Raw genomic sequence first — 26,551 nt, forward strand, 5'->3', positions numbered from 1 at the left:
TCATAAATTCAGCCAGGTAGCTGAATTACCTCACTCACCAGGGGCCAGAGTTCCAGACTAATGTGGACCCCGGAGGCAGACCGTTCCTTCGACCATCTGAAACAGGCATTCAGCTCAGCCCCGGTGCTCCAACAACCCAACCGGGACCTTCCCTTCGAGGTAGAGGTGGATGCCTCCAACGTTGGGGTCGGACCCATCCTCATCCAACGACATCCGGTAACAGGCCATCGGCACCCTTGTGCTTTCCTTTCCAAGAAACTTACACCAGCGGAACGAAATTATGATGTGGGGGAACGAGAACTTCTCGCAATCAAGCTGGCTTTAGAGGAGTGGCGGCACTGGTTGAAGGGACCCCTTCGCCTGTTTCAGGTGTTTACTGATCATAAGAACCTGGAGTACCTGCAGACAGTGAAAAGGCTCAGCCCACATCAAGCCTGGTAGGCAATGTTCTTTGCCCATTTTGATTTTAAAGTCACTTACCTTCCAGGAAAGAAGAACACCAAGGCGGGTGCCCTCTCTCGACAGTACGACCCGCCAGAAACAAGTTCCCCAGTCGAGACCGTCCTTACACCCACCTGTTTCGTTTTGCCCATTACCTGGTCATTGAAAGAGGCACTCTGTCTTTCCAATGAACGCCAGATGCCTGCCCATGGATGTCCCTCAGGTCAGTGGTTTGTGCCTCGCCACCTCCAAGAAGCTGTGCTGCAGTAGGTTCACACGGTCTCCAGCTCAGGGCATCCTGGGGTCCCAGCAACTCAACGCTTTGCGTCATGACGGTATTGGTGGCCGGGGTGGAAAGGTACGTCGCTGCCTGCCCAGAATGCGCTCAACTGAAATCTACCCATCAACCTCCAGCCGGTCTGCTCCATCCCCTTCCTGTCCCATCATGTCCCTGGTCTCACCTAGCTATTGATTTTATCACGGATCTTCCCTCCTACATCCATCGAAACCAGCATCGCGGGAGGCAGCCGTTGGAGGGAGGGGGTACTGTCACGCCCACAGGGGCGGGGCAGTGCACCGGATAACGATCACTTCCTGATCTACTCCCTTAATTAACGATCAAACCCGTTAACAGCACTTGTGAAGTATTGTTGCCATGTATCGGACCTTTACTAAGCATTTATTTGTCTCATGTCTGCTCTGCCTTCCGTCCCTGCCTCATCGTGTCCTGCCGTCTCGCCTGCCCTGTTCCTGCTCGTCTTGCCATCCTCCCAGGTCCTGCCTGCCCTGCCTGCCGTCCTGCTCCTGCCTGCCAATCCTGCTTGCCTTGCTTACATTGTGTTACTTACAAATTTAAAAAGTTAAGTAACGGGAAACTTCCATCCATCCATTTTCCAAACCGCTTATCCTATTGGGTCGTGGGGGGTCTGGAGCCTATCCCGGAAGCAATGGGCACGAGGCAGGGAACAACCTAGGATGGGGGGCCAGCCCATCGCAGGGCACACTCACACACCATTCACTCACGCATGCACTCCTATGGGCAATTTAGCAACTCCAATTAGCCTCAGCATGTTTTTGGACTGTGGGGGGAAACCGGAGTACCTGGAGGAAACCCCATGACGACATGAGGAGAGCATGTAAACTCCGTGACACATGTGACCCAGGCGGAGACTCGAACCCAGGTCCCAGAGGTGTGAGGCAACAGTGCTAACTACTGCACCACCATGCCGCCCCCATAACGGGAAACAGGAGGGAGAAAATAAACTATCGATAGAGGTTATGTTAATGTCTGCATTCCTCCACTACTTATACATCAAGAAGTTGAATCATAATTTCAGTTAATTTTAAAATGCAGTCAGCCAGCATTATATTCTACAAATTTGCATTCATGGATAAAACACATGGGGAGAGAATTTACATACTGTATGTAATTTACACATGAAGTTAAGACATAAATTTAAGTGTAATTTAAATTGATTTAAAAAGTGACAGACTATACAGGAGTAAATAATGTTTCTTTCAGTCCTGCTACAAGAATTATATCAGTTTCAAATCGCATTTGTATTTGTACGATTTTCATTTGGAGAGAAGCACGATGCCAACTACAACACGATATGGTCCTATAGGAAGAAATTCTACTTGCATGCAAATACACCTACCGAAGTGAAGAACAGTGATGTCCAATTAATAAGCGAATTGTTCCCCTGAACCGGTTGTTTTCAGTGAATCATTCAAACCGTTTTTCAAATTTAAAATAACTGGATTTTTATACATCCACATATTACACAGGTCAAAGTCTAAAAAAAATGGATTCTAAAAAAATTTGACAAATTGTCAAAATGACAGAGCAATGGTTTTAAATTTACTATTTGCTTTTCATGTACAGTAGCCATATTGTCTTCAGTGCCCCTCAGCATACCATAACCCAGTGGTTCTCAGTATTTTTTGCACTGCAACCCAATGTTTACCATGCCAGCTCAATTGCAATCTCATATCAAGTATAGGTTAATTTAATGACATGATCAAGCACACAGTCCACTGCAATTTACACCAATCAATGCCTATCACACAAATATGATCGGATATGCCAGTGCATTTGAAATTAAGCGTCTGTGCTTTTTGTGTTGGTTGAGTGTTCGCTAGTAGTGCCCATACTGCTAACTCTGTTGTGCATTTCATCTGGTATCATTGTGATACAGTCAAATGACCTTTTACCACATGCAGATTCATTTAATTTGCAACACTTTCTTGGTGCTTAACTTTTTTTTTTTTTGCCACTGAGTATACTGAGTGTCACTGAGTATCATTCTTTATGGATGATATTTGAAGATTCAATTCTGAATTTTCCAGGCTCGCTATTCCCCATGATAGTGAAATTCAAAATTTAAAAGATACTGTATCCATCCATCCATTTTCCAAACCGCTTATCCTAATTGGTTGCGGAAGTTCCGGACCCCCCGCAACCCAGTAAGATAAGTGGTTTGGAAAATGGATGGATGGAAAAGATACTGTAGATTTGTAATGTGTCATGTAATGAATGATAAAAAGCAAAGGAATTCATTTTGTCATGAAAGTATTTACATAAGAACATAAGAAATTTACAAACGAGAGGAGACCATTTGGCCCATCAAACTCGTTTGGGGAGAACTTAACTAAGCTCAGAGTTATTAAAATCTTATCTAGCTCTGATTTAAAGGAACCCAGGGTTTTAGCTTGCGCTACACTAGCAGGAAGACTATTCCATACTCCAACTACACGCTGTGTAAAGAAGTGCTTCCTGAAATTCATTATAAAATGTTCTCCTGCTAATTTTCACTTATGGCCACGAGTGCTAGTATTTAAACTAATATTGAAATCTTGTACACCTGGATCATGTCCCCCCTTAGTCTCTTTGCTCGAGGCTAAACATATTCAGCTCAGCTAACCTCTCCTCATAAGGCATTCCTCTAAGACCAGGAATCATTCTCATTGCCCTACATTGCACCCTTTCCAAGGCAGCAATGTCCTTCTTAAGGTATGGTGACCAAACCTGCACACAATATTCTAGGTGGGATCTTACCAAGGAATTGTATAATCATAGCATCACCTCCATTGGCCTAAACTCCACACACCTAGAGATATAACCCAACATCTTATTGGCCTTTTATATTGCTTCCCCACACTGGCGAAAGTGGGACATGGAAGCATCAACATACACACCGAGGTCTTTCTAGTAATGAGCTACTTTTATTTCCATGGAACCCATAAAGTACCTGTACTTTATATTTCTGTTCCCTGCATGGATTACCTTGCATTTACATGCAATGGATTACCTTGCATTGTATCTATGTTAAATTTCATCTGCCAGGTATCAGCCCAGTCGCTAATGATATAAATCCAGATCCCGTTGTAGCCTCTCTGCTGCTAGATCAGTATCTGCTACACCACCCACCTTGTTGTTGTCTGCAAATTTAACCAGTTTACTGTATGCATTGCTGTCAATTTCATTAATGTAAATTAGGAACAATAGAGGTCCTAAAATTGAACCCTGCAGTACCCCACTATGAACGCAGGCCCACTGTGACATTGTGCCTCTAATAATAACTCGCTGCTTCCTGTCTGTTAACCAGTTTTCGATCCAAACTGCTACAGTTCCTAAAATCCCTGTAGCCTTGAGCTTAAGCAAGAGCCGTTTGTCGGGGACAACATCAAAGGCCTTCTGGAAATCTAAGTAGATCATGTCGTAGGCCTTTTTGTGATCAATTTCTCTTGTAGCTTCCTCAAAGAACTCAAGTAAATTAGTTAAACAGGATCTACCTCTCCTAAATCCATGTTGGCTATCCCTCAGAATGTTATTTGAATCCAAGTAATCTACCATTTTCACTTGGATTATAGCTTCCATTACTTTTCCAGTTATACAAGCTAAACTGATTGGCCTGTAGTTTGCTGGATTACTTCTATCCCCTTTTTTGAATATGGGCATTATATTAGCATGCTTCCAATCAGAAGGTACCACACGTGCAAGTAACGATTTCTGGAATAGTAAAGTTAAAGGTTGGCTACTAATATCCCTCATATCTTTTAAAACTATAGGTAAGATGCCTTCAGGCCCCTGTGATTTATTTATTTTAAGCTTAGCTAGGCTTAGTACCACATTAGTCTCAGTTATACATATATTGGTCATAGACGACGCTGTATTTGTACTAAATGGTGGTAAGTTATCCGTGTTCTCTACTGTGAACACCTGTGTAAAATAATCATTAAACTCATTTACTATATCAATAAAATTTTCAATTTTAAGGCCCTTATTATCCTGCAAATGAGTAATTTCAGCTTTTAGAGCTTCCAAAATATTGGAAGAAACCTTTATTGTCATCCTTAGCCTCCAATGCAATCTTTCTTTCTATATTCCTTTTGGAGTATCTAATGTTATTTTTTAACAGGACTTGTAGACTTAAATACTCCTGCTTTATTTTGAAATCATTATTTATTTTCCATTTGTGGAACAGAGCCCTTTTCCTCCTGACTTTATTCTTAATTTACTTAATAAACCACCTTGGTCATAGTTTCCTAGATTTAGTTTTGCTGGAAATGGGTATGAAGTCCTCCTGCACTTGCAACAATGAGCTTTTAAAAAAATCCCCATCCCTCTTCAACAGTTTTACTATGTAACTCCATCCAGTTTGCAGTTTCTAATTTCAGTCTCATACCATTACTGTTAGCCTTCCTAACATTGTATACTTATGTTTTGGAGTTTGCTTTTCGGACACAAAAATTTACGTCAAATTTAACCATGTTATGATGACTATCGTCCAGTGGTTCTAAAAGCTCTAATTTTCCAAAAATATCCTGGTTATTAGAGAAAACAAGATCAAGAAGGGCTAAATCCCTTGGTAGAGGGAATTAAAATCACCCATAACCACATAATTTTTATTACTCATAATCCTGATATCATCATATAACATTCTGCCTTCCTCTGCAGCTACATTAGGTGCTCTATAACAAACCCCAACAATTAGGCTATTTGAGATTTTAGCATCTACTTTTATCCATACAGCTTCTTTACTTTTATTTTTACCAGTGAGCTCCCTTGCCTGCAAGTTTTCCTTTACGTACACTGCAACACCACCTCCCTTCTTGCCTATCCGGTCTCTACAGAACAACGAATAACCTTCCATATTATATTCTTCTCCATCATTATCGCTCATCCATGTTTCAGTTATTCTTATAAAGTCATGTGTCTGATGAAATGAAAGCCTCTAAATCATGAATTTTGTTTCTAATACTCCTAGCATTTAGATACAGACCGCAAATGGTAGGCCTTTTACAGTGCCCATTTTTATATTAATTGGGGCTTTCTGTCTCTCCCCACCAATATTCTTAACTAACCTCCCTGCCCTCCCAGTCCCTAGTTTAAACATTCCTCAACTACTCTACACATATGTCTTCCCAACACACTGGTTCTCCTCTGGTTCAGATGCAACCCATCTGGCTTGAACAGGTCCAACTTGTTCCAGAAGATCTTCCAATGCCCCATAAACCTGAACCTCTCTTCCCTACACCACCATTTTAGCTATGCATTTAATCTCCTTATCTCAGCTAACTTAGCCTGGCTTGCACGTGGCATGAGAAGTATTCCAGAGAATACCACTGTGGATGTTCTGCTTCTAAGCGTATCCACGACTTCTATCAATTTATCCTGCAGAACAGCTCTCCACCCCTTGCCTATGTCATTTGGTGCCAACATGCACCACGACCACTGGATCCAGCCCTCCTGGGGCCAAAAGCCTGTCTACATGATTCAGAAGGTCCCCGACCTGGGCATCAGGCAGGCAAGACACCGTACAGGACCCTCTAAAATGGGTGCAAACATAACTATCTATACCTCTAATAATTGAATGCCCTACTACCACAACCCCCCTCCTCCTGGCGGTAGGTAGTTCCTTGGTGCCCAAGGGCCCACCTGCCTCCCCAGTCTCTTCCAGCTCTAAAGCTGGAAGCACCTGAAAGCGGTTAGACACCGTCACTGTGTTTGTCTGTTGCGCCTTGCTTTCTGATTTTATATAGCCTTGCAAATCTACACTGGTGTCCCTGGACATGTGTTGTCCCAATTGGGGATTCCGGTGAGAAATATAAGGAGGTGACTATGGTAAGTAACTTCAAAAGGCTAAAAAACATGATGGGAGCAGATGGATCAATGTGGTATAATAAACTCAATAAATGTCCTGACCCCAAACGGGGCTCTACGGGCAGGTTTTGCAAGTGCATTAACATAATTAAAAATAATAACGCAATATTATTTTAAAATTGATCGCATGCATTAATGCGTTAATTATCCACATACATTCCAAATCAGGTGACGATAAGAAAGTGCTAATGCTTTATTTACTGATGCTGTGTCTCCTGTGAACATCACTAGCTAATGGACAGTAAAAGAACAATCTTATTACAGGCCAGAAGCTATTTTCCCATTGGTTTCTTAGTGGTGGTGAGTCCCTGGCCTTGATGATGGGCCAGCTTTCTCTGTTGGTATGTTGAAAAATAAAAAGGGTGGTGACCCACCTTCGTGCAGAAAGAGCAGGGGGGAGGAGAAAATTTAAATGGTAGTATGGATAAAGTTCAGGGCTAGAAATGAGGAGCATGGACTGTTTGTTTGAGGCTTATTCATATGGATAGATCCTGTCTATTTTAACCTGGCTACCTTTATTTTATAGGCTTTATATAAAAGGAGGAATAAACCGCGGCTGACATATGGAAGACAGGCGGAGAAGGTAATACTTTATGCCATATTCTGTGCAGTACTGTGTGATTTGCTGTGGGCCAGCTCATTAAAATAAGTGCTAATTAATTATAATTTCTCTTACTAATAGACTGCACTTAAAGCTAAGTTCTGTGAAACATTGAAGACTCGTCTCTTTGTGTATGAGAGCAGAAACAAATTAAAATTTATTCTGTCATGCTGTTGTATGCATGAATTACGTATATTTTGACATATTTTGTCAGATTTCCCTGACCCAGAAGTAAGATGCCAAACATGTGGGGGTATCTTTCCAATTTGGTTACACGTATGAGCGTTGTTGGGGAACTCGGTGTGCAGCTCTGAAATGACATTGACATTTTTGTTGAATATCACTGCTTAATGGTACTGCTGGTTTAACTTTAAGCTCTAAAATGCTAAACCGCACAGTCAGCTTCCAACATAAGAGCTCTGTGCCTGTAATGGACTGTTTACAATGCTATGATGAAGTAATGCCTTTTGACTTTAGGTAAAATCTTAATAACTGAACACAGCATTTATTCAGCAGTGTTCAGTATAGGAAGTGTAATGCACTAGGGCAGCTGCTCTTTAGGCAGCTAGACATCCAAGCACTCTAAAGAAAAATAAGAACTGTGTAATGCAGCTCCAGAAGAGACATTACATTGTCTGGTATATGTGTGAAGCATGTGAATAACCATTCTATTGAGCATCTCAGTCCTGTGCTCCTGCAGGTAACTGTCTGCAATCTTATCCAGCAGCAGTGCACAGAGTCCTCTCTCTGTCAGCCAGCTACCAAGCTGTCATCTTCTGCTTCTCAGTGGGGGTAGGGGCACCTTTAAGCCCCATGTGGTCCCCTCCTGACTGAATACTTTTTGAGTTGCTGTTATAGCTCTCACAATGCTTACCTGGAAGCACCTCAATTGTACCTTCACACACACACACACACACACACACACACATACACACACACCTTAAATATCTAAATTCAAATACAAAACACTTAATGCATAACAAATAAAACCTACTCAACTACAATAATGTAACACTGAATAACTTAACACCCTAACCCTATACATGTCTACATGGGTCTTTCAGGAAACACTATTATATAATCCGCGGCTTTAGCACATATTAGACACACACACATCACTCCTGCCTTATGCATATCCCTCTTTTCTCTCCCTTTCTCCATTTTGCTGTCTCACACTCCTTTGCTGTTTACAGTCCCTTAGCTCTCCACTTACTGCTAGTCCTTGTCTGCTTGCCTGCTTTTTAGTGCCCTGACTTCCTGCTGTTCCCCAGTCGCAGTCCCATGCTGTCACGTGCCCCAGTTGTTCCTCTGGGTCAAAGGCCTGCAGGATGCTGGCCAGGGCGTTCATGTTCTGCCAGCCAGCTGCCTGCCCAAAGCTGGTAATGAAAGGCACATGAAGCCATGAGGTACAGGCAACCTAAGACGGAGTGAGAGAGGGGCAGGGACATCCGAGTGTCCACCCACCTGCCTGCCCCTATGTATGGCTGCACACACACGTGTTTGTGTGTGCGTTTCCCGCAGTGCTGATCTCTGTTCCCATCATTTATCATTCCTCATTTAAGCCTCCTTATTGTTGCTGGTGCTGTTCATGTTCCAGTCTGAAACTGACCCACCCATCTCCTCATTACTCTTCCGCTCATGCATGACTGAATCATCCCTGTTTCCTTCTCTACTTCCCTCCCTCTACTTGACTCTCCCTCTATATACACTGCCCAAAAAAATTTAATGAACACTTTGAAAACATATCATATTTCAATGGGGTAAAAAAATCATGCTGGATACCTATACTGATATGGACTGGGTAATGTGTTAGGAACTAAATGATGCCACATCGTTTGATGGAAAGGAAAATTATCAACCTACAGAGGGCTGAACTCAAAGACACTCCGCAAATCAAAGTGAAAGAATGATGCACCAGGCTAATCAATTTTGCTGAAATTTCATTGCAGCAACTCAAAATTGTACTCAGTAGTTTGTATGGTCCCCACGTGGTTGTATGCATTCCCGACAATGTTGGAGCATGCTCCTACTGATCTCCTGGACAGTCTGAGGTGCAACTTGGCAGCGTTGGATGCACCAAAACATAATGTCCCAGAGGTGTTCTATTTGATTTAGGCCAGGTGATCATGGGGGCCCGTCAATGGTATCAATTCCTTTATCTCCCAGGAACTGCTTGCATACTTGCGCCCATGAGGCTGGGCATTGTCATGCACCAGGAGGAACCCAGGGCCCACTGCACTAGAATAGGCTCTGACAACAGGTCCAAGGATTTCATCCCGATACCTAGTGGCAGTCAAGGTGCCGTTGTCTAGCCTGTAGAGGTCTGTGCATGGATATGCCTCACCAGACTATCACTGACCCACCACCAAACCGGTCATGCCGAACAATGTTACAGTCAGCATAATATTCTCCATGGCTTCTCCAGACACTGTCATGTCTGTCACTTATGCTCAGGGTGAACCTGCTCTCGTCTGTGAAAAACAAAGGGCACCAGTGGCGGACCTGCCAATTCTGGTATTCTACAATAAATGCCAATTTAGCTTCATGGTGCTGGGCAGTGAGCACAGGGTCCACTAGAGGACATCGGGCCCTCAGGCCACCCTCATGAAGTCTGTTTATGATTGTTTGGTCAGAGACATTCACATCAGTGGCCTGCTGGAGGTGATTTTGTAGGGCTATGGCGCTGGTCTGTTCCTCTTTGCGCAAAGGAGGCGATACTGCTGATGGGTTAAGGACCTGCTGTGGCCCTATCCAGCTCTCCTAGAGTAACTGCCTGTCTCCTGGAATTTCATCCATGCCCTTGTGACTGTGTTGGGAGACACAGCAAACCTTCAAGCAATGGCACATTGATGCACCATCCTGGAGGAGTTGGACTACCTGTGCAACCTTTGTAGTGAAAGAACAGTCAGAAAAGATGAGGGGGAAAAATGCCAGTGGCCTCCACCTGTTAAACTATTCCTGTTTTGGGGGTCGTCTCATTGTTGCCCCTCTAGGTGACCTGTTGATAATTTCATTAACACCAAAGCAGCTGAAACTGATTAACAACCCCCTCTGCTACTTAACTGACCTGATCAATATCTCAGAAGTTTAACTGAATTGATGCTATACTCTGATTAAAAAGTGTTCCTTTAATTTTTTTGAACAGTTTATATCCAAAGGACTAATTGCATCATTCTCATGCAGGTTTTTTTTTTTTCGTCTTCCCCATTCTAGGTACTCTTTGCTTGAAAGTGCTGCAGCCCTGCCATCCTGCCCACCTGTATGGCTGCGAAACCTGCTCTCTCTCTCCTATTGGCCATCATGGCCTGGACTGGGCGGGCCCGCTCCTCGCCCACTGTGCTACTCCGTCCCCGAGAGAGAGACAGAGATCCTGGTTCCCCTGGAAGCATCAACATAGCAGTTATCTACTCTGGATCATCCTTGCACCCGGAGCTGGGGGTTGATGGGATAGGCATGGAGCCAGGGATGGGAAGGGTGTTGCCCCCTAGGGTTGGCTACGGACACATTGCAGGGAGCATCTCAGAGAGCGTGGTGACCCAGTATGGCTCTGCCAATATGATCTGGCTGGCGGTGAATGAGAGCAGCCCCCAGAGCCTCCTGCTGCAGCTCTGTGACCTGCTGGCCACACGGCCCCTGCAGGGTTTAGTGTATGAGGATGACCGGCCCCCATCCATGCCCAGGGGGCCCCTGGCCCCGGTGCTGGAGTTTGTTTCTGCCCAGACATCCCTGCCAATCGTGGCCGTGGGAGGCGGCGCAGGCCTGGGAAGGGAGCCACAGGTAAGTTGGTTGCTGGGATGTATACCTGCCTTGTTGAAGGATGTGTTAATAGGGTTGAGTACCAATTTTTATACTATTGGTATGTACTGGACCATACTACAGAATACAGATTTCGGTACTGTCAGAGTCAGCGCATGTCCACCCCTGCCTTTCGTGTCTCTATCCCGTTTGACCAGCAGGTGTCGCTGGCCATCTTGCCTTTTCACTCCCTGTCTAACCCTTGTGTGTTCCCTTGCTCTCTGGACTGCTGCATGGCTCAGAGGATTGAGTGTGTGATATGGAGGCTATAATCATATAGTCTTGAGTTTAGCATGTTTTGGTTTTATTTTCCTTAGGGTTTGGTATTGTTTTCTTTGTCATTGCTTTGTGTTCCTGATTTTGGTCTTCCCTGTTTGTGCACGAGTTAAATATCTTCTGCTTGTGCTTGTTCCTAGTTTTTTCCTAGTGTAATCAGCCCTGTGTTATGTTCCCTAGTTTCTTGTGCCAAGTATTAGTAATTTATTTCCCCTGTTGCTTGTTGTCCTGTGCTTTGTTGATTGTTTTTGACAATTCACACCTGCCCTTTATTAGCCCTCGTTACCTGTGTATTTAAGTGCTTGCTTTTGTTCATTTCCCCAGTCAGTCATTGTGTGTTCATGTTGCTGTGAGTTTGTGGCTTGTTTTATAATCCTGCTACATGTGTTACTTTAGGAGTCTTAATTATTTTTTTCTGTTTGCTTTTTGATCCCTCATGGTTCTTTTTGTGTTTTTTCCCCCCTGTGTGTTCTGTTTTTTGTTAATAAACCCCTTTTGTTACTAAGCCGCCAGTGGATAGTTGTCCTTTTTTACTGCCTGCGCCATGCCATGCCATTACAGGTGCCACTTAAATGTCTGAGCTGTTGATTGAAATGTTTGCCTGGTGCTCAGACAACAAGTATCACTGTTAGGGATGTAATGATACACTCAACTGACGATTTAGTACGATTCACGATTCTGAATTCACGATACGTTTTTTTTTTTAGCAGAATGAGCTTCAGGCAAATTTATTAAAAAATATTCCTTTATCTTCCTAGACTGTGCAAAATGTGTCCTCTTCTTAACAGTACAACTGAAATTTAAAAATACTGTTTAAAAAAAAATCCCAAATCAAAATAAGTATGTGTGTGTGTATATATATATATATATATATATATATATATATATATATATATATATATATATATATATATGTATTATTTATATATATATATTCAAATAAATAAACTAAGGCTTGCATGTGCAGCTTTTTAGCATGGTTTGCCCTTTTAATAATCTTCGTTCAGCTCACTGTAGAGCCGGTGGACATGCTGAAACATGTTCATTGTGCTATTTCTGTATGTTATCAGTCTTTTGCAATGTTTGCACACAGTTTTTGTCTTGTCTGTGCTTTTCTCGCCGTTTTCGTTTGTGATTTCCAGAAAGATAAAATGCTGGCACACCGCTGATTTATGATTGGGCAGTGCATCCATCCATCCATTTTCTGAACCCGCTTAATCCCAACTGAGGTTCGGGGGGGGGCGAGCCACGGGAACAATGGGCGCAGATGGGAACCAACTTCGGCCAGTCGCCTACACACCACAGGGTGCACATACTCGCTTAGACTCACCAATCAACCTATCCTGCACGCTTTTGGACCATGGGAGGAAACCGGAGCCCCCCGCGAAAACAGGGAGAGTGTGCATACTCCACATAGAAAGGACCCGGGACGAATGCAGGACCTTCTAACTCTGAGGCAGCAGCACTAACCATTGTGCTACCGTACCACCTGATTGTACGCAGTGACATCGACGTCGAAGTGACGTCGTGAAATAAAATGTAATATTATACTAGTTTTTCTAAGTACTCTGAAGTACTCCCATAATAGCGAGTAATTTTCCACATCAGCCAGTTTAAATCGTCATATATTTACATTGATTCTTAACCGATTCGTGATTCATCGTTACATGCCTAATCACTGTACATCAGTTGAAATTACACTTTGATGTCATTAGATGACTGCCATTAGCTAATAGCTACCTTAAGAAACACGTTAAAAGGCTGAAATCTAAAAGGCTCTATTTCACTGAAAAGGATTCTGACACCAGGATGTTTTGTCAAGTGTGTTGTATTAATTATATGTAAGGTGTTAAGTTAATAAAGGCCTGTTGTTCAATTTTAAGTTCAAAATTACCTTAGAAATAAAAAGCTATTATTATTTATTAATATTATTATTTAATATTATCAAGCTTTGGTCTGTGCTTTTTTTTCCCTTAAAAATACTGGGTCAGGCACCGATTTAGCAGCGGCACCATTTAAAAAGAATCATTTTAGCACCGGTATCAGAAAAAACCCGAATGATGCCCAAGCCTGCACATTAAGTGCTGTTTGTATGGCATCCTTTAGCGGCATTAGAGGTGTGAGCTACACTTTTAGAGTCATGTAGATGTTGCAATGCCATATTTAGTACCATGGATGTTGGTGATGACAGTGATGTGAATCAGCACACCCACTCGCATCACTGATAGTCATGGAAGATAGAATCTGTTTATCACCCAAATTCCACTGGGTATTATTTTTCTGTACCTCCCCCCCCCCCCCCGGCAGGAGAGTGGCTCAATTTACCTGCAGTTCAGCTCCTCGACTGCGCTCCAATTAGAGGTTATTTTTGAAGTTCTAGAAGAATACGACTGGACATCCTTCTCGGTTGTTTCTACACGTCACCATGGCTACCAGGACTTCCTGGCGATGATAGAGGGCCTCACGGATGGCTCCTTCATCGGCTGGGAGAAGAGGAGTGTGGTGATGCTGAACCTTACGGATGACCCAGGGGGGGCACGTACACGGAGACAGCTGAAAGAGAATGAGGCGCAGGTGAGACACTCTGAAGGAGTCCTCTTCAGCACAGCATCCCCTAAAAGTGTAAAAAAATCTCCAAACAAACAACTCTGAATTTGGTTCAGGCACCAATAAGCAAAGACGCTGATTGCGAGCATAAGACCCAGACTTTGAGGCTCCACCCTCATATCCCTGATCTCTGTCCTCCGTGCCTCTCCCTTCCATACTGCTGTATATATTCCCTATGTAATGCTCTTATTTCCCTGCTCTCCACCCTCTGTGTCTCTCCCTTCGATAATACTGTATGGATTCCCACTGTAATGCCCTTGTATTCCTGCTCTCCACCCTCCTTGTCGCACCCCTCCCTATTAGTGTAGTTTACTCTATTTTCCCTGTACGTCCCAGGTGCGCCTGCTGTACTGTTCGCACGAGGAGGCCGAGCTGGTGTTCAGGGCAGCCTGGGCCTCAGGTCAGGCTGGCCCCTCACACATGTGGTTCGCGGTGGGGCCTGCCCTGTCTGGCCTTGGAGTGGAGGGACTCCCCAAAGCTATCTTTGCTGTCAGGCCTCAGGGCTGGAGGGACGAGCCACGCCGAAGGATCGCTAAGGGGGTGTTAGTCCTGACCCATGCAGCTGTGGCTATGAGGAAGGACTATGGGGCCTCAGCAGAACCTAGCTTTGCTGGCAACTGTCAGACAGACAACAATCAAACCCAAAGGCTGCCTGGCAGGATCAGGTGAGCAGTGCCAGCATCCAAGAATTCTCTGATGCCTGTTTAATATAATTTGGGATTCTGCATTTAATAACACTGATGAGAAGAATAGTAGGGAATAATAATTGATGCAGTTTTGCTTCTCCTGGTTGTTAACTTTACCAGATTTGTTAATGATGCCCCCCTCCCTGCCCCCCAGCGCTGCCCTTACTTCTTAATGCTGTCACTACTGACTTAATGCTGTCCCTACTGACTTAATGCTGTCCCTACTGACTTAATGCTCTCACTACTGACTTAATGCTCTCACTACCGACTTAATGTTGTCGCTACTGACTTAATGTTGTCACTACTGACTTAATGCTGTCACTACTGACTTAATGCTATGTCCTGCATGATGCCCAGTAACTAGGTATAACCCCCTTTTCCTGAGAACGGGAAAAAAAAAATCAAGGACAAATTGCACAGTTCCACATACATACAAATATTCAAAATAGTTTCCAGAATAGCATTGCAACTTTGCCCTACAGTATAGGTGAAATGTCTCGATTGCTCCTGTCAGCCCACGGACAGTCTGATTAATCAATTAATCTTAAACTGTGGAGGGTAATCCAGGTCCAGCTGAGTACTCTGTGACTGTAGCTCTCTCTGCTCAATTGGTTGGTTGAAACAAAATCTCGGTATGGATTTCTAATATTTGGGCCTGTATTACCCATCTCTGATTTTAAAGACCACAATGAATTGAGTTATCAAGCACTGGAAATATAGTAGATATTTGTAGTATTTTTCAGGTCCTCGAGTAGGTGTTGGGGAAACCCTATTGCGTGTGGGTGGAAGAATCACCATTTTCTTCGTACCGAATCGATTTTTATACCAAATCTCGTTGTGGTCAGCACACAGCTCTGTGGAATGATGCCATCTTTATGCTTAGCCTGCCTGCCTGCCTGCTTCCTTCAGGTACTTCAGTAACATTACACTGGGTGGACGTGATTACTCCTTCAACAGCGACGGCTATCTGGCCAACCCCTCTATGGATGTCATCTCTTATTCACTGGGGAAAGGATGGGAGGAGGTGAGCACTACAATTCAGCTGCACATACCTTTCAACACATAGTGCCACAGCAAGCAATATCAATAACGCAAGCGGATTTGGCCCCTGGAGCTCTGAGCTGTTGCCTCTTTCAGATGAATTTGTAAGCTGTTTTGTTCCCTATCTTGAGATTATGCTATAGAAGGGAAGTCTTGTTTTTAGTATGCATTCAGCATCCCCTGTAAAAGCAATTTTAGGGGAATGGTAGACTGTATTTTCCTGGATTTTGCTAAAGAATTTGTGGATGTTTTCAGTGGATACCACTGCATGGCATTTAGCCTGTCCTTGTGGACAAGAGAGCCATTAAAAGTAGCCTGCACATTTGCCCGAGGCAACAGGAGCTGAAGGCAGATGCTTGAGTGCCTCCCCAGGGCAGGCTCATTAGAGTGGGGGAATGAGGCCAGGGGCCAGATGAACACTAGTGCTATAAAAACTCATAGAAGCTGCTAAGAGCTTCAGAGGGGTCATACAGTTATTTAAATGCATTAGAAATTTTGCCCATCATTGTGCATCCCAGAGGATCTCCGCATCTCTTCAGTGTTGGAGTGGTCTGCCTTGGACCATGGAGACTGACACTGATCTTGTGTTTTGGTGACCCTGCATGTCAATTAGGATCCTGTATCCCCACAACTGCCCTATTTAGACAGTTGCACATTCACTCTCTTATCTGATCTGGCTATCGGTTTAATTGCTGCAACACCAATCTTTAATTGTCTTTAAATATTTTTATGATGGGAATATATGTGACAATCCATCTTTGCCATTTGACTTGGTGAGGGTCCCTGGCAAATTTCACTATTATAATACTTTTTTGAATCATGTAAGTAACATTAGGGATGGCTTTTATCACATAAAATAAACAGCAAAATTTGCTATTAATGCTGTATATAATTCATTTTTTTTTTGGCAGAAAAATATTGACCATAGGACCTCATATTCTTCATTTGTCAGGTTAAGAAGTTGAGATCTATAAGATCATTTGTTCTTTCAGGATTTTGTTTACTTTTTAAACATTTCAACATGGCATCTTTCCACAGATAAAGAAAACAGCAGCTTGTAAGCTGACCTCCATCAGGACAGAGCCACGTCTTTCTGATCCCTTAGCATCTTTGCTGTTAAGGCTCCCTGTGGTTTTGCTCTTTCCTGCCATTTCTCCAGCTCATCTCCCGAGCCCAGCCAGACAGCCTGCTGTAGCTTTTGTTATGATTTTATCTGGCACATAATTGACCAAACATCTGAAGGAAGCTCCTTTTATTTATTCCCCATCTGCTAATGGCCTTCTATTTTGTGCTAGGCACAGGACAGTTGTACCTCTCTCTTGGTTTTTCTTTTAAAGCTGCTTCCTTATTATGTAATTTTTGCTTATCATACACCAGTTAGCTTCCATTTTGAAAGGACTTCTGGTAACTATTAACATTTTCTATCAAGGGCAATTTGCATAATAGCTAAAAATTGCAAAAGTGTAATACATATATAAATAAGTATACATACAGTGTGTATATATGTGTGTATGTGTATATATATATATATATATATATATTAATGCTAAGGGAGATGGCTGATGCAGTAGTGAGAGCAGGCTCAGCACAAGGGTTTATTCTGATTACTGTCTTTGCTGTTCATTGAGCTTAATTAAGCTGTGCTGCTTATTCTGCCACTCAAAACAGGAAAACACTGGTTTTGAGTCCATTGATTGATTACCTGAGATTGTTGAGTATATATTTTCCTTGACCAGGCCTTACCAGAAATCAATCAAAATAGTTTCCTTACTGTATATATTTTATTTACTGTATATATAATATACATTTACTATATATATATTTTAATTAATACTCTTCCCAGAGCTATTCCTTAGGGAGGTAAAAACAGAGGAGGCCATTTGGCCCATCAAGCTCATTTGGGGAGCACTTAGCTGATAGCTCAGAATTGTTAAAATCTTATCTAGCTCTGATTTAAAGGAACCCAGGGTTTTAGCTTGCGCTACACTAGCAGGAAGACTATTCCAAACTCCAACTACACGCTATGTAAAGAAGTGCTTTCTCAAATTCATTTTAAAATGTTCTCCCGCTAAATTCCACTTATGGCCATGAGTTCTAGTATTTAAACTAATATTGAAGTAGCCATTTGGCTGAACAGCATCCAGACCTGTTAGAATCTTATACACCTGGATCATGTCCCCCCTTAGTCTCCTTTGCTCGAGGTTAAACAGATTCAGCTCAGCTGACCTCTCCTCATAAGACATTCCTCTAAGACCAGGAATCATTTTTGTAGCCCTAAGTTGCACCCTTTCCAAGGCAGTAATGTCCTTTTTAAGGTATTCTAGTTACACAAAATATTCTAGGTGGGGTCTTACCAAGGAATTATATAATCTTAGCATCACCTCTCTTGACTTAAACTCCACACACCTAGAGATATAACCCAACATTCTATTGGCCTTTTTTATTGCTTCCTCACACTGGTGAGAATGGGACATGGAAGCATCAACATACTGTACACAGCTACCTTTATTTCAGTGGAACCCATAGAATATCTGTACTTTATATTTCTGCTCACTGCATGGATTACCGTGCATTTATCTATGTTAAATTTCATCTGCCAGGTATCAGCCCTACTTAAATCAAGATCCCGTTGTAGCCTCTGTGTTGCTAGATCAGTAACTGCTACACCACCCACCTTGGTGTCGTCTGCAAATTTAACTAGTTTACTGTATGTATTGCTGTCAATATCAGTAATGTAAATTAGGAACAATAGTGGTCCTAAAATTGAACCTTGCAGTACCCCACTATGAACGCAGGCCCACTGTGACATTGTGTCTCTAATAATAACTTGCTGCTTCTTGTCTGTTAATCAGTTTTCAATCCAAACTGCTACAGTTCCTAAATCCCTGCAGCTTTGATCTTAAGCAAGAGCTGTTTGTAGGAGATAACATCAAAAGCCGCCTGGAAGCCTTTGTTAGCCTTGTAGGTTTTTTTGTGATAAACTCCTCTTGTAACTTCCTCAACGAACTCAAGTGAATTAGTTAAACAGGACCTACCGCTCCTAAATCCATGTTGGCTATCCCTCAAAATATTATTTGAATCCAGATAATCCAACATTTTCTCTTGGATTATAGCTTCAATTATTTTTCCAGTAATACTAGTTAAACTGATTGGCCTATAGTTTGCTGGATTACTTTTTAAAGGGGACTTTTTTTGAATATGCGCATTATATTAGTATGCTTCCAATCAGAAGGTACCACACAAGCAGATAACAATTTCTAGAATAGTAAAGTTAAAGGTTGACTAATAACATCCCTCATTTCTTTTAGAAGTATAGGTAAGATGCCATCAGGGCCCTGCAATTTATTTATTTTGAGTTCAGCTTTGTACCACATCAGTCTCAGTTATACATATATTTGTCATAGACGACGCTGTATTTGTACTAAATGGTGGTAAGTTACTCATGTTTTGTACTGTGAAGACCCGTGTAAAATGATAATTAAACTCATTTATTATATCAATTTAATTTTCAATTATTAGGCCCTTAGTATCCTGCAAATTAGTGATTTCAGCTTTTAGAGCTCTTTTGGAGTTAAAATATTAGAATAAACTTTTACTGTCATCCTTAGCCTCCAATGCAATCTTTCTTTCAACATTCCTCTTGGAAAGTGTAATGTTATTTTTTAACTCAACCCATAGACTTAGATTCTCCTGCTTTATTTTGAAATCATTAGTTATTTTCCATTTATGGAACAGAGCCCTCTTCCTCCTGACTATATTCTTAATTTCCTTAGTAAAATGCCTAGTTTGCAGTTTTCTAGATTTAGTTTTGCTGGAAACAGGTATGAAGTCCTCTTGCACTTGCCACAATGTGCTTTTAAAATATTCCTATGCCTATGAACATCTTGTACAACCTCTGCTTCCTCTACCTCTCCTCTGGTGGAAAGAAGTCACCTGCCTTAATCTCAAGCTGTCTAAGGGCTTGTCTATTTATACTGCACTGCAGTTCCCTTTTCTGATGTTCATGTGCCATGGATCATTACTCAATATTAATTTGGCATAAACTGCCATGTAACACGAATACAGGTTGACATTTGACAGATACATCTAAATGAGATATTAATTTCACAATTAGGAGTTAACTTAAAGGGGGTTTTACTGTAGAGTTTAGTTTGATCCTTAATTGGGAATTAGTGTAATTCTGATCCTAAAACTATTAGGTGGGGTCGTGGGAGAATGGGGTGTTGAAGCTGCGCTACCCGGCCTGGTCCCGCTACGGGATCTTCCTGCAGCCCCCGGATGATGCCCAGCACCTGCAGGTGGTCACCTTGGAGGAACGGCCCTTTGTCATTGTGGAGCCCGCTGACGCCGCCACCGGCACCTGCATCCGTGACTCTGTGCCTTGCCGACTACCCCTCAACACCAGGTTGGGCATCTTGATGGATGGGACAATGATGACCCATGATATCTTTCTTTCCCCTTCATCACCTGTCTCCATTTTCTCTTTCCAGTGCGGTTCTGGAAGGGGTCGTGCCAGTGAAACAGTGCTGTAAAGGATTCTGCATCGATGTCCTCAAACGACTGGCCAAGATAGTTGGCTTCACCTATGACCTCTATCTAGTGACCAATGGAAAGCACGGGAAGAAGATTAACGGGGAGTGGAATGGCATGGTGGGAGAGGTCAGGATAACTTAGTATTTATAAATGAAATATTATTTTGCCAAGTATGTATTATTTAATGCCTAAAATTGTCTTGCATCACCTTGTGTACTTCTTCAGACTGAAGTTTGATCAGACTTGGACCAGACTACATGTAGCATGTGTTCGTTTCTGACTGCAGCTCTTCTTGTATCCACTAGGTGGTGTACAAGCGTGCCGACATGGCTATTGGCTCTCTGACAATCAATGAAGAGAGGTCAGAGGTTGTGGATTTCTCTGTGCCCTTTGTGGAAACGGGCATCAGCGTGATGGTATCCCGCAGCAATGGCACTGTGTCACCATCTGCCTTCCTGGGTGAGAAATTAAAGCCATGGCAGGGATTTGGCAAATAAGAGCAAGTGGGCATTCTGACAGAGTGGGGCAGATGTTACAGTATGAATAAAGCATCAGCATTTAAATGCCATTGTGTTCCAGAGCGATCCAAGCAGTGTATTAGTACTGAAAAAGCCACGTTTTCCCTGTGAAATGACAAACCATGCTGTGTGCCCAACTATACTGCTATATAGCATTTGTTTATCAACAGGCACCCAGTACTGCAACCTGTGGGTGTCTCAGAGGCTGTTTACCAGCTGGTGGGCTTGTCCAGTTTACCATGACTCGCAGTAATAGGTTAGTAACGATGCCCCCAGTCTCTCAAAGGGTACTCTTTCAAGGCACTATTCTCTCTGGTGTGTGCAGTGATTAAGAGAGTGTAGCATACAAAGGGATGTGAATCAGCAGAGCACATAAACAGCCTAAAACAGATACAGAGACTGCTGAAAATGGCTTGTAAACTGGGCATATTTTCATAAACTGGAAAAGACAGCTGAGAAACTTGGTTTTCTTTGACTGAATTAAGAATGAACGTTTGCCTCTGCAGTGTTAAATGAAAAATTAGCAAGGGCTCTAACCTGCATTGAAAATTAAAAGAGATAGTATTATAAATGGACCTGCTGTCAATTTAAAGTATTTACTTATTACTTCATAAATGTATGAAAGTCAAATTTTTTTATGTTTACGCTCTTAAAGCATTGCATAATTTGCTTAGGTAGTTAACAAAATGATTATTGTTTGTAGATGTTTATGGTCTGCTGAATGCTGTGACATTTTTCAGTGCTGTTATCGAGAGTGTGCTTCTGGGTATCTGAAAAAATGAATTAGGCTCTGTGTGTTTCTTCAGCATGTAAAGGTAATGTCATCCTTGAAAATGAACTGAGTCTCATGATTCTATCTCAGTTCCTTAACCGCCTGCGGCCCTTATATAGTGTGAAATACCACCTCAAATTCAGTATTATATAACTACATTCATATATTTAATTGTGGATAGGAAGAAGATAAAGGGAAAATCCAACTTTAATCTAAAATTAAACTAAAGAACAGAATGGAGACTTCAAAGACATTTCTTTGGTTGCTAAGTACAGTTGCTATGTGTTACATTCTAGGCTACTGGGGTCCACTTCCCATACTGAACTCAGTATTGCAAATTGGAATCTGTTAATAAGTTTGGGTACTTGCTATATAGATAAATGTTTTTCGGTACCACTTTACAATAAGGCCCCTAGATGGTAGTGACTCATTAATTAAAAAAAAGCTCATAATTTGTTTATAATTATCTATTAACGATATTCAAAGTGTTATAACCTAATTAATAACCTTGATTATAATCCATTCACAAACCCTTTATAAGGGTAGTCTTATTGTAGAGTAGTGCTTTTTATTCAAATGTACCATGGCACTTTTGCATTTAGATTCTGACTGTTTTTAAGATGACTAAAATCAATGTTTGTAAGCTCATTATTTTATCCTCATTTTCAGTTATCATTCAGTATCTTGGATTCTTTTCACATTAACATAACATTCAAGAATATGCATCAATGAGCCAAAACATTATGACCAACCAAGTAAACTGAATAATGTCAATTATCTAGAAACAGTTATGCATGTCAGGGTCTGGGATAGACAGTAAGCTAGCACTCGGTGCTTGTATTTGACATGTGGAATGCAGTCGAAATGGGCAGGGGTCATAATGAGTGACTTTGACAAGGGTCATATCATTATGGCCAGACGATTGGGTCCGGTTGGGTCAGACCATCTGTAAAACAGCAGGGCTTGTCACCATGAACCGTTGACAGTGTGTTGGGTGGCCAGGATTCGTTGATGCTGGATGTGAAAGAAGAGTATCACATGTGGTACAAACCAACGGAAGAGTTACTGTGGTACAAATTTTGATGATGATCACAGGAGTAATGAGTCACAACCCACAAGGCATCAAGCTTTACAAGGCATTGTTGTCAGCGGTTTGTGGTTTTTCCCTCATCAGACTCCCACTCTCACCACAGCTGATTGTGAGCACAAGAAAAACCATGCCATTTGAGGGATACTCTGACCTATTCATCTGATCATAATGATTTGGTCCTCGTCAAATTCATTCTGGTTTTTACCACTGCTCGTTTCTTCTGCATTAAAAGTGTCAACTACGAGTACCGAATGCTAACTTACCATCAAATATCCCAGACCTTGACATGCACCAATTTTTTTTTTTTACATTATTCACTTCACATGGGGATGCACATTTATTTTGGCTCATTGGTATATATTTACAATTTCTTACTTCAAATTTCATGTTGCTCTGTCAGAACCATATGACAGAAAATGGGTTCTTTATTTAAATGAGTTTTATAAACTTAACAACTTTCATCTTTAAATTTAAATTTCATCTCTCTCCTGATAGGGTGACATGACATTTTATTGTATTATGGCTATCTATATATAGATGAGGATTTTTTGAAGCGTGGATGACATTGTGTTTAGAATGGCTCTTTTGCCAGAAGTCGTCATCTGGAGCGATCTCTCTGCATGCCATGGATTTCTGTTGCAGAACCCTACAGTCCTGCCGTGTGGGTGATGATGTTTGTGATGTGCCTGACCGTGGTGGCGGTCACAGTCTTTATCTTCGAGTTCTTCAGCCCTGTGGGATACAACCGCAGCCTGCAGACTGGAAAGAGTAAGAGCTGCATCTTTTCATCTTATATAATGGCTATGGTTCATGGAAACCTGCCTCATGCCTATTGCTTCCGGGATGGGCTCCGGACCCCCCGCGACCCAGTGGGATAAGCGGTTTGGAAGATGGATGGATGGATGGGTTCATGGAAACCATTTTCGTGGCATATCTGAAATATGAATTACTGGCAAATATGAATTACTCTCCTAATCATCCCATTGCTGTTGCATTGTTTTGAATGACACACCAGTAGCTGTTAAACTGGTTGTTTTATTTTCTCTCTCTATCTTTTCTGTTTCTCTCCCCCCAAATGTCTGCCCCCTCTCTTCCTGCATCCCCTACCACCCCCAACCCGTGTCAGAAGCAGGAGGCTCCAAGTTCACGATCGGGAAGTCCATCTGGCTACTGTGGGCTCTGGTGTTCAACAACTCGGTTCCTGTGGAAAACCCCCGAGGAACCACCAGCAAAATCATGGTACTGGTGTGGGCTTTTTTTGCCGTCATCTTCTTGGCCAGCTACACTGCAAACCTAGCTGCCTTCATGATCCAGGAGGAGTACATCGACACTGTCTCTGGACTCAGCGACAGAAAGGTGGGTGACTTACTGTCATTAATAAGTACATTCTTATCAACAGTGTTGGTCAGTAACACGTTACTCAGTAATATATTACAGTAATATTATTACTTTTCCCAGTAATGGCAAGCGTAAGGGATTACAATTTCCGAAACACTAATAATATTACAGTTATTATTTCAGTAACGCAGCGTTACCACGACGGGTGAACGCAATCAGTATTTTGTTCTAAATATGTTATTTTATGATGCCGTAATCGCACGACAGATCAGACTAGATTATGCTCACCACTATCCAAAAAGCTAAATAAATCATGGAGGATGATCGAGAGGTGTACTTTCAGCAGCTGGAAGTATAGTCATTATTTCAACTTTGTGTCAGGTAACAACAAACTTTGTGCCAGCAGCAAAACGCTTTCAATAGTGAAAAACACAACATCTAATTTACTAAAACATTTGATACGACAGCACAGTGGCAAAGTGAAGCTTTTGAAAAAAATGCCGCCAACCGACAGGCACATACAGCTGGTAATGCATGCACTTCAGCTAAACAACAAAAACTGTGTGTACATGTATATGTGTGTGTGTTTCCCATTTGTCTTTGAAAATTATTGTTTACTGTTTTTTATATATGGCACGAAATACAGAATAACACCACATTCAGGCTCATATTGTGTCTTCATATATGTGTGTGTGTGTGTGTGTATACACAGTTTGTGTAACTTCCAGATACTCTCAGAACTCGGAACAGTTTCTTTTGGCAATGTTTGTATAATTTTAATTAACCTTCTTTTATGTCTGTTTTATATATATATATATATATATATATATATATATATATATATATATATCAGATGATATTGGATATTTGTTCCAATAAAGTGGATTCAGTTCTAAATGGAGCTTGCTAATCATCTTGTATATTTTCATTATTATGCTCTGCCTTTGAATAATCCGAAACAGACAAAATATGCAATTGAAGGAACAACTGGACATGTCTTTCAGCTGATTTATCCTTAGGGCCATATGAGGGATGCAAACTGAACTAAAATAATTCAGTCCTCCATTGGTTAAGGTCATTGATAATGAGGCCAAAGTAAATGGGCAGAGGTTTTCATGGTTACTACAATCTGACACTAGCATTAATTGATTTATACACCATGGAAGGTGATTTAGGCTCAGATGATATATTCGAGGTAATGAGATCAGGAACTTGAGATTTCTCTATCCTCAACAACCTACCTTAATAGTTTTGTAGGAGCTGTGAGCCTACTGCCTTAACAAGTACTTTTAAATTAGTAAACTCAGGTATTCGAGCTCATAAAAACCTCGATAATGTTAAGCACACAACATGGTGTTTAACAATGACAATGTGCTATTAGTTAAGCATGTAACAGGGTAATATTTTCTATCAGCACCTGTCAGTTACATCAGATTTTTCATATGCACTTTTCCTGCTCCTTTTTGTTTATTTATCATATTTTGTTTATCATTAGCATAAGCATCCACAAATGCTGCCCCTCTTTGCGTCCTCTGCTTATTCATCCTTCAGGTTTTATGGTTCCAAGGGTGTAGGTTTGGTTTCAATATTGGTAGGGACCCAATCAGAAAAACACACACTCATACATGGTCTCACATACATATGCAGACACACATACTGTACATGGTCTCATTCACATATGCAGATACACTCACAGACATATACACACCCACATAATGTTTGTATTCATATGTTTGTTAGCATCATTCATTAATTTCTTTGGGCATAACCCTCATACCAACAATGACTCTACCCAGCCCTAACTTCAATTCAATTCAGTTCAATTTTATATAGCGCCTTTCACAACAGAGATGTTCCAAAGCGCTTTACAGGGTTGTGTTGTGATACATAAAACTGAATCAGAGGGAGATACAGAACAGGGAAGAAAAGGAAAGAAAGAAATTGAATAAAGAAAGCCAGAAGACAACGGAGGAGAGGAACCAAAAACTCCCAAGTAGGGAGAAAAAAACCTCGGGGGGGTCCAAGGTCAACTGGCTGCACAACCCCCCTGAGCATACTGACATTACTGAAACCAGAAAAGAGTAGACATGTTTGCTAAAATGGAGGTATATGCTGGGATTAAGAATGAACATGCGTAGACACATAACAAACATAATAGCAGCCGCCATAGTTATGGTGTGTAGGTTGCGGGAAAGCTAAACTGAAATAATGGGTCTTCAGTCGAGATTTAAAGGCCGTGACCGACAAAGGCTGGTAAACCATTCCAAAATATAGTGGCCCTGTAGCAGAATGCTTTACCATCCACTCTCACTTTATATGTGGAATGACAAGGAAACCTACGTTCTGTGAACTGAGTAGACAACACAGCTTTTAAACTTGAAGTAATTCTGTGAGGTAGGCAGGAGCTAGACCATTAAGTGCCTTATATGTAAGTAGGAGAACTTTGAAATCAGCTCTAAACCTAACAGGAAGCCAATGCAGGGAACTAAGAACAGGGGTTATGTGTTCAAACTTGCTGCTCCTGGTGAGAATTCGTGCTGCTGCATTTTGAATACGATGCAAGGTATTTTGTGTGCAGTGTGTGCTCCCAGATAATAGAGCATTGCAGTTCTTTCACCTACTGTATACAAAGGCATGTATTAATTTCTCAGTGTCTTGAATAGTAAGAAATTGTTGCAACTTGGCGA

General features: G+C 41.8%; 2 protein-coding genes across 2 annotated transcripts in view; one reads left to right on the forward strand and one right to left on the reverse strand.

The window, feature by feature from the left end:
- The window catches only part of LOC125724452 (uncharacterized), a 181,230-nt gene that overhangs the window by 138,418 nt on the left and 16,261 nt on the right, over nucleotides 1-26,551 (reverse strand). The gene's annotated exons all lie outside the window — the stretch shown is intronic.
- LOC125724448 (glutamate receptor ionotropic, NMDA 2D-like) overlaps nucleotides 1-26,551 on the forward strand; it is a 96,928-nt gene that overhangs the window by 29,635 nt on the left and 40,742 nt on the right. The window contains exons 2-11 of the mRNA XM_049001135.1: nucleotides 7,134-7,190; nucleotides 10,422-10,985; nucleotides 13,587-13,853; nucleotides 14,223-14,551; nucleotides 15,482-15,596; nucleotides 19,813-20,018; nucleotides 20,104-20,272; nucleotides 20,452-20,605; nucleotides 23,169-23,294; nucleotides 23,653-23,882. Of these exons, the coding sequence (XP_048857092.1) occupies nucleotides 10,470-10,985; nucleotides 13,587-13,853; nucleotides 14,223-14,551; nucleotides 15,482-15,596; nucleotides 19,813-20,018; nucleotides 20,104-20,272; nucleotides 20,452-20,605; nucleotides 23,169-23,294; nucleotides 23,653-23,882 (2,112 nt within the window). The 5' untranslated portion in view covers nucleotides 7,134-7,190; nucleotides 10,422-10,469. The remainder of the gene's footprint in view (nucleotides 1-7,133; nucleotides 7,191-10,421; nucleotides 10,986-13,586; nucleotides 13,854-14,222; nucleotides 14,552-15,481; nucleotides 15,597-19,812; nucleotides 20,019-20,103; nucleotides 20,273-20,451; nucleotides 20,606-23,168; nucleotides 23,295-23,652; nucleotides 23,883-26,551) is intronic.

The sequence above is a fragment of the Brienomyrus brachyistius genome, unplaced genomic scaffold (genome assembly GCF_023856365.1).
Source record: "Brienomyrus brachyistius isolate T26 unplaced genomic scaffold, BBRACH_0.4 scaffold56, whole genome shotgun sequence".
Taxonomy (NCBI): domain Eukaryota; kingdom Metazoa; phylum Chordata; class Actinopteri; order Osteoglossiformes; family Mormyridae; genus Brienomyrus; species Brienomyrus brachyistius.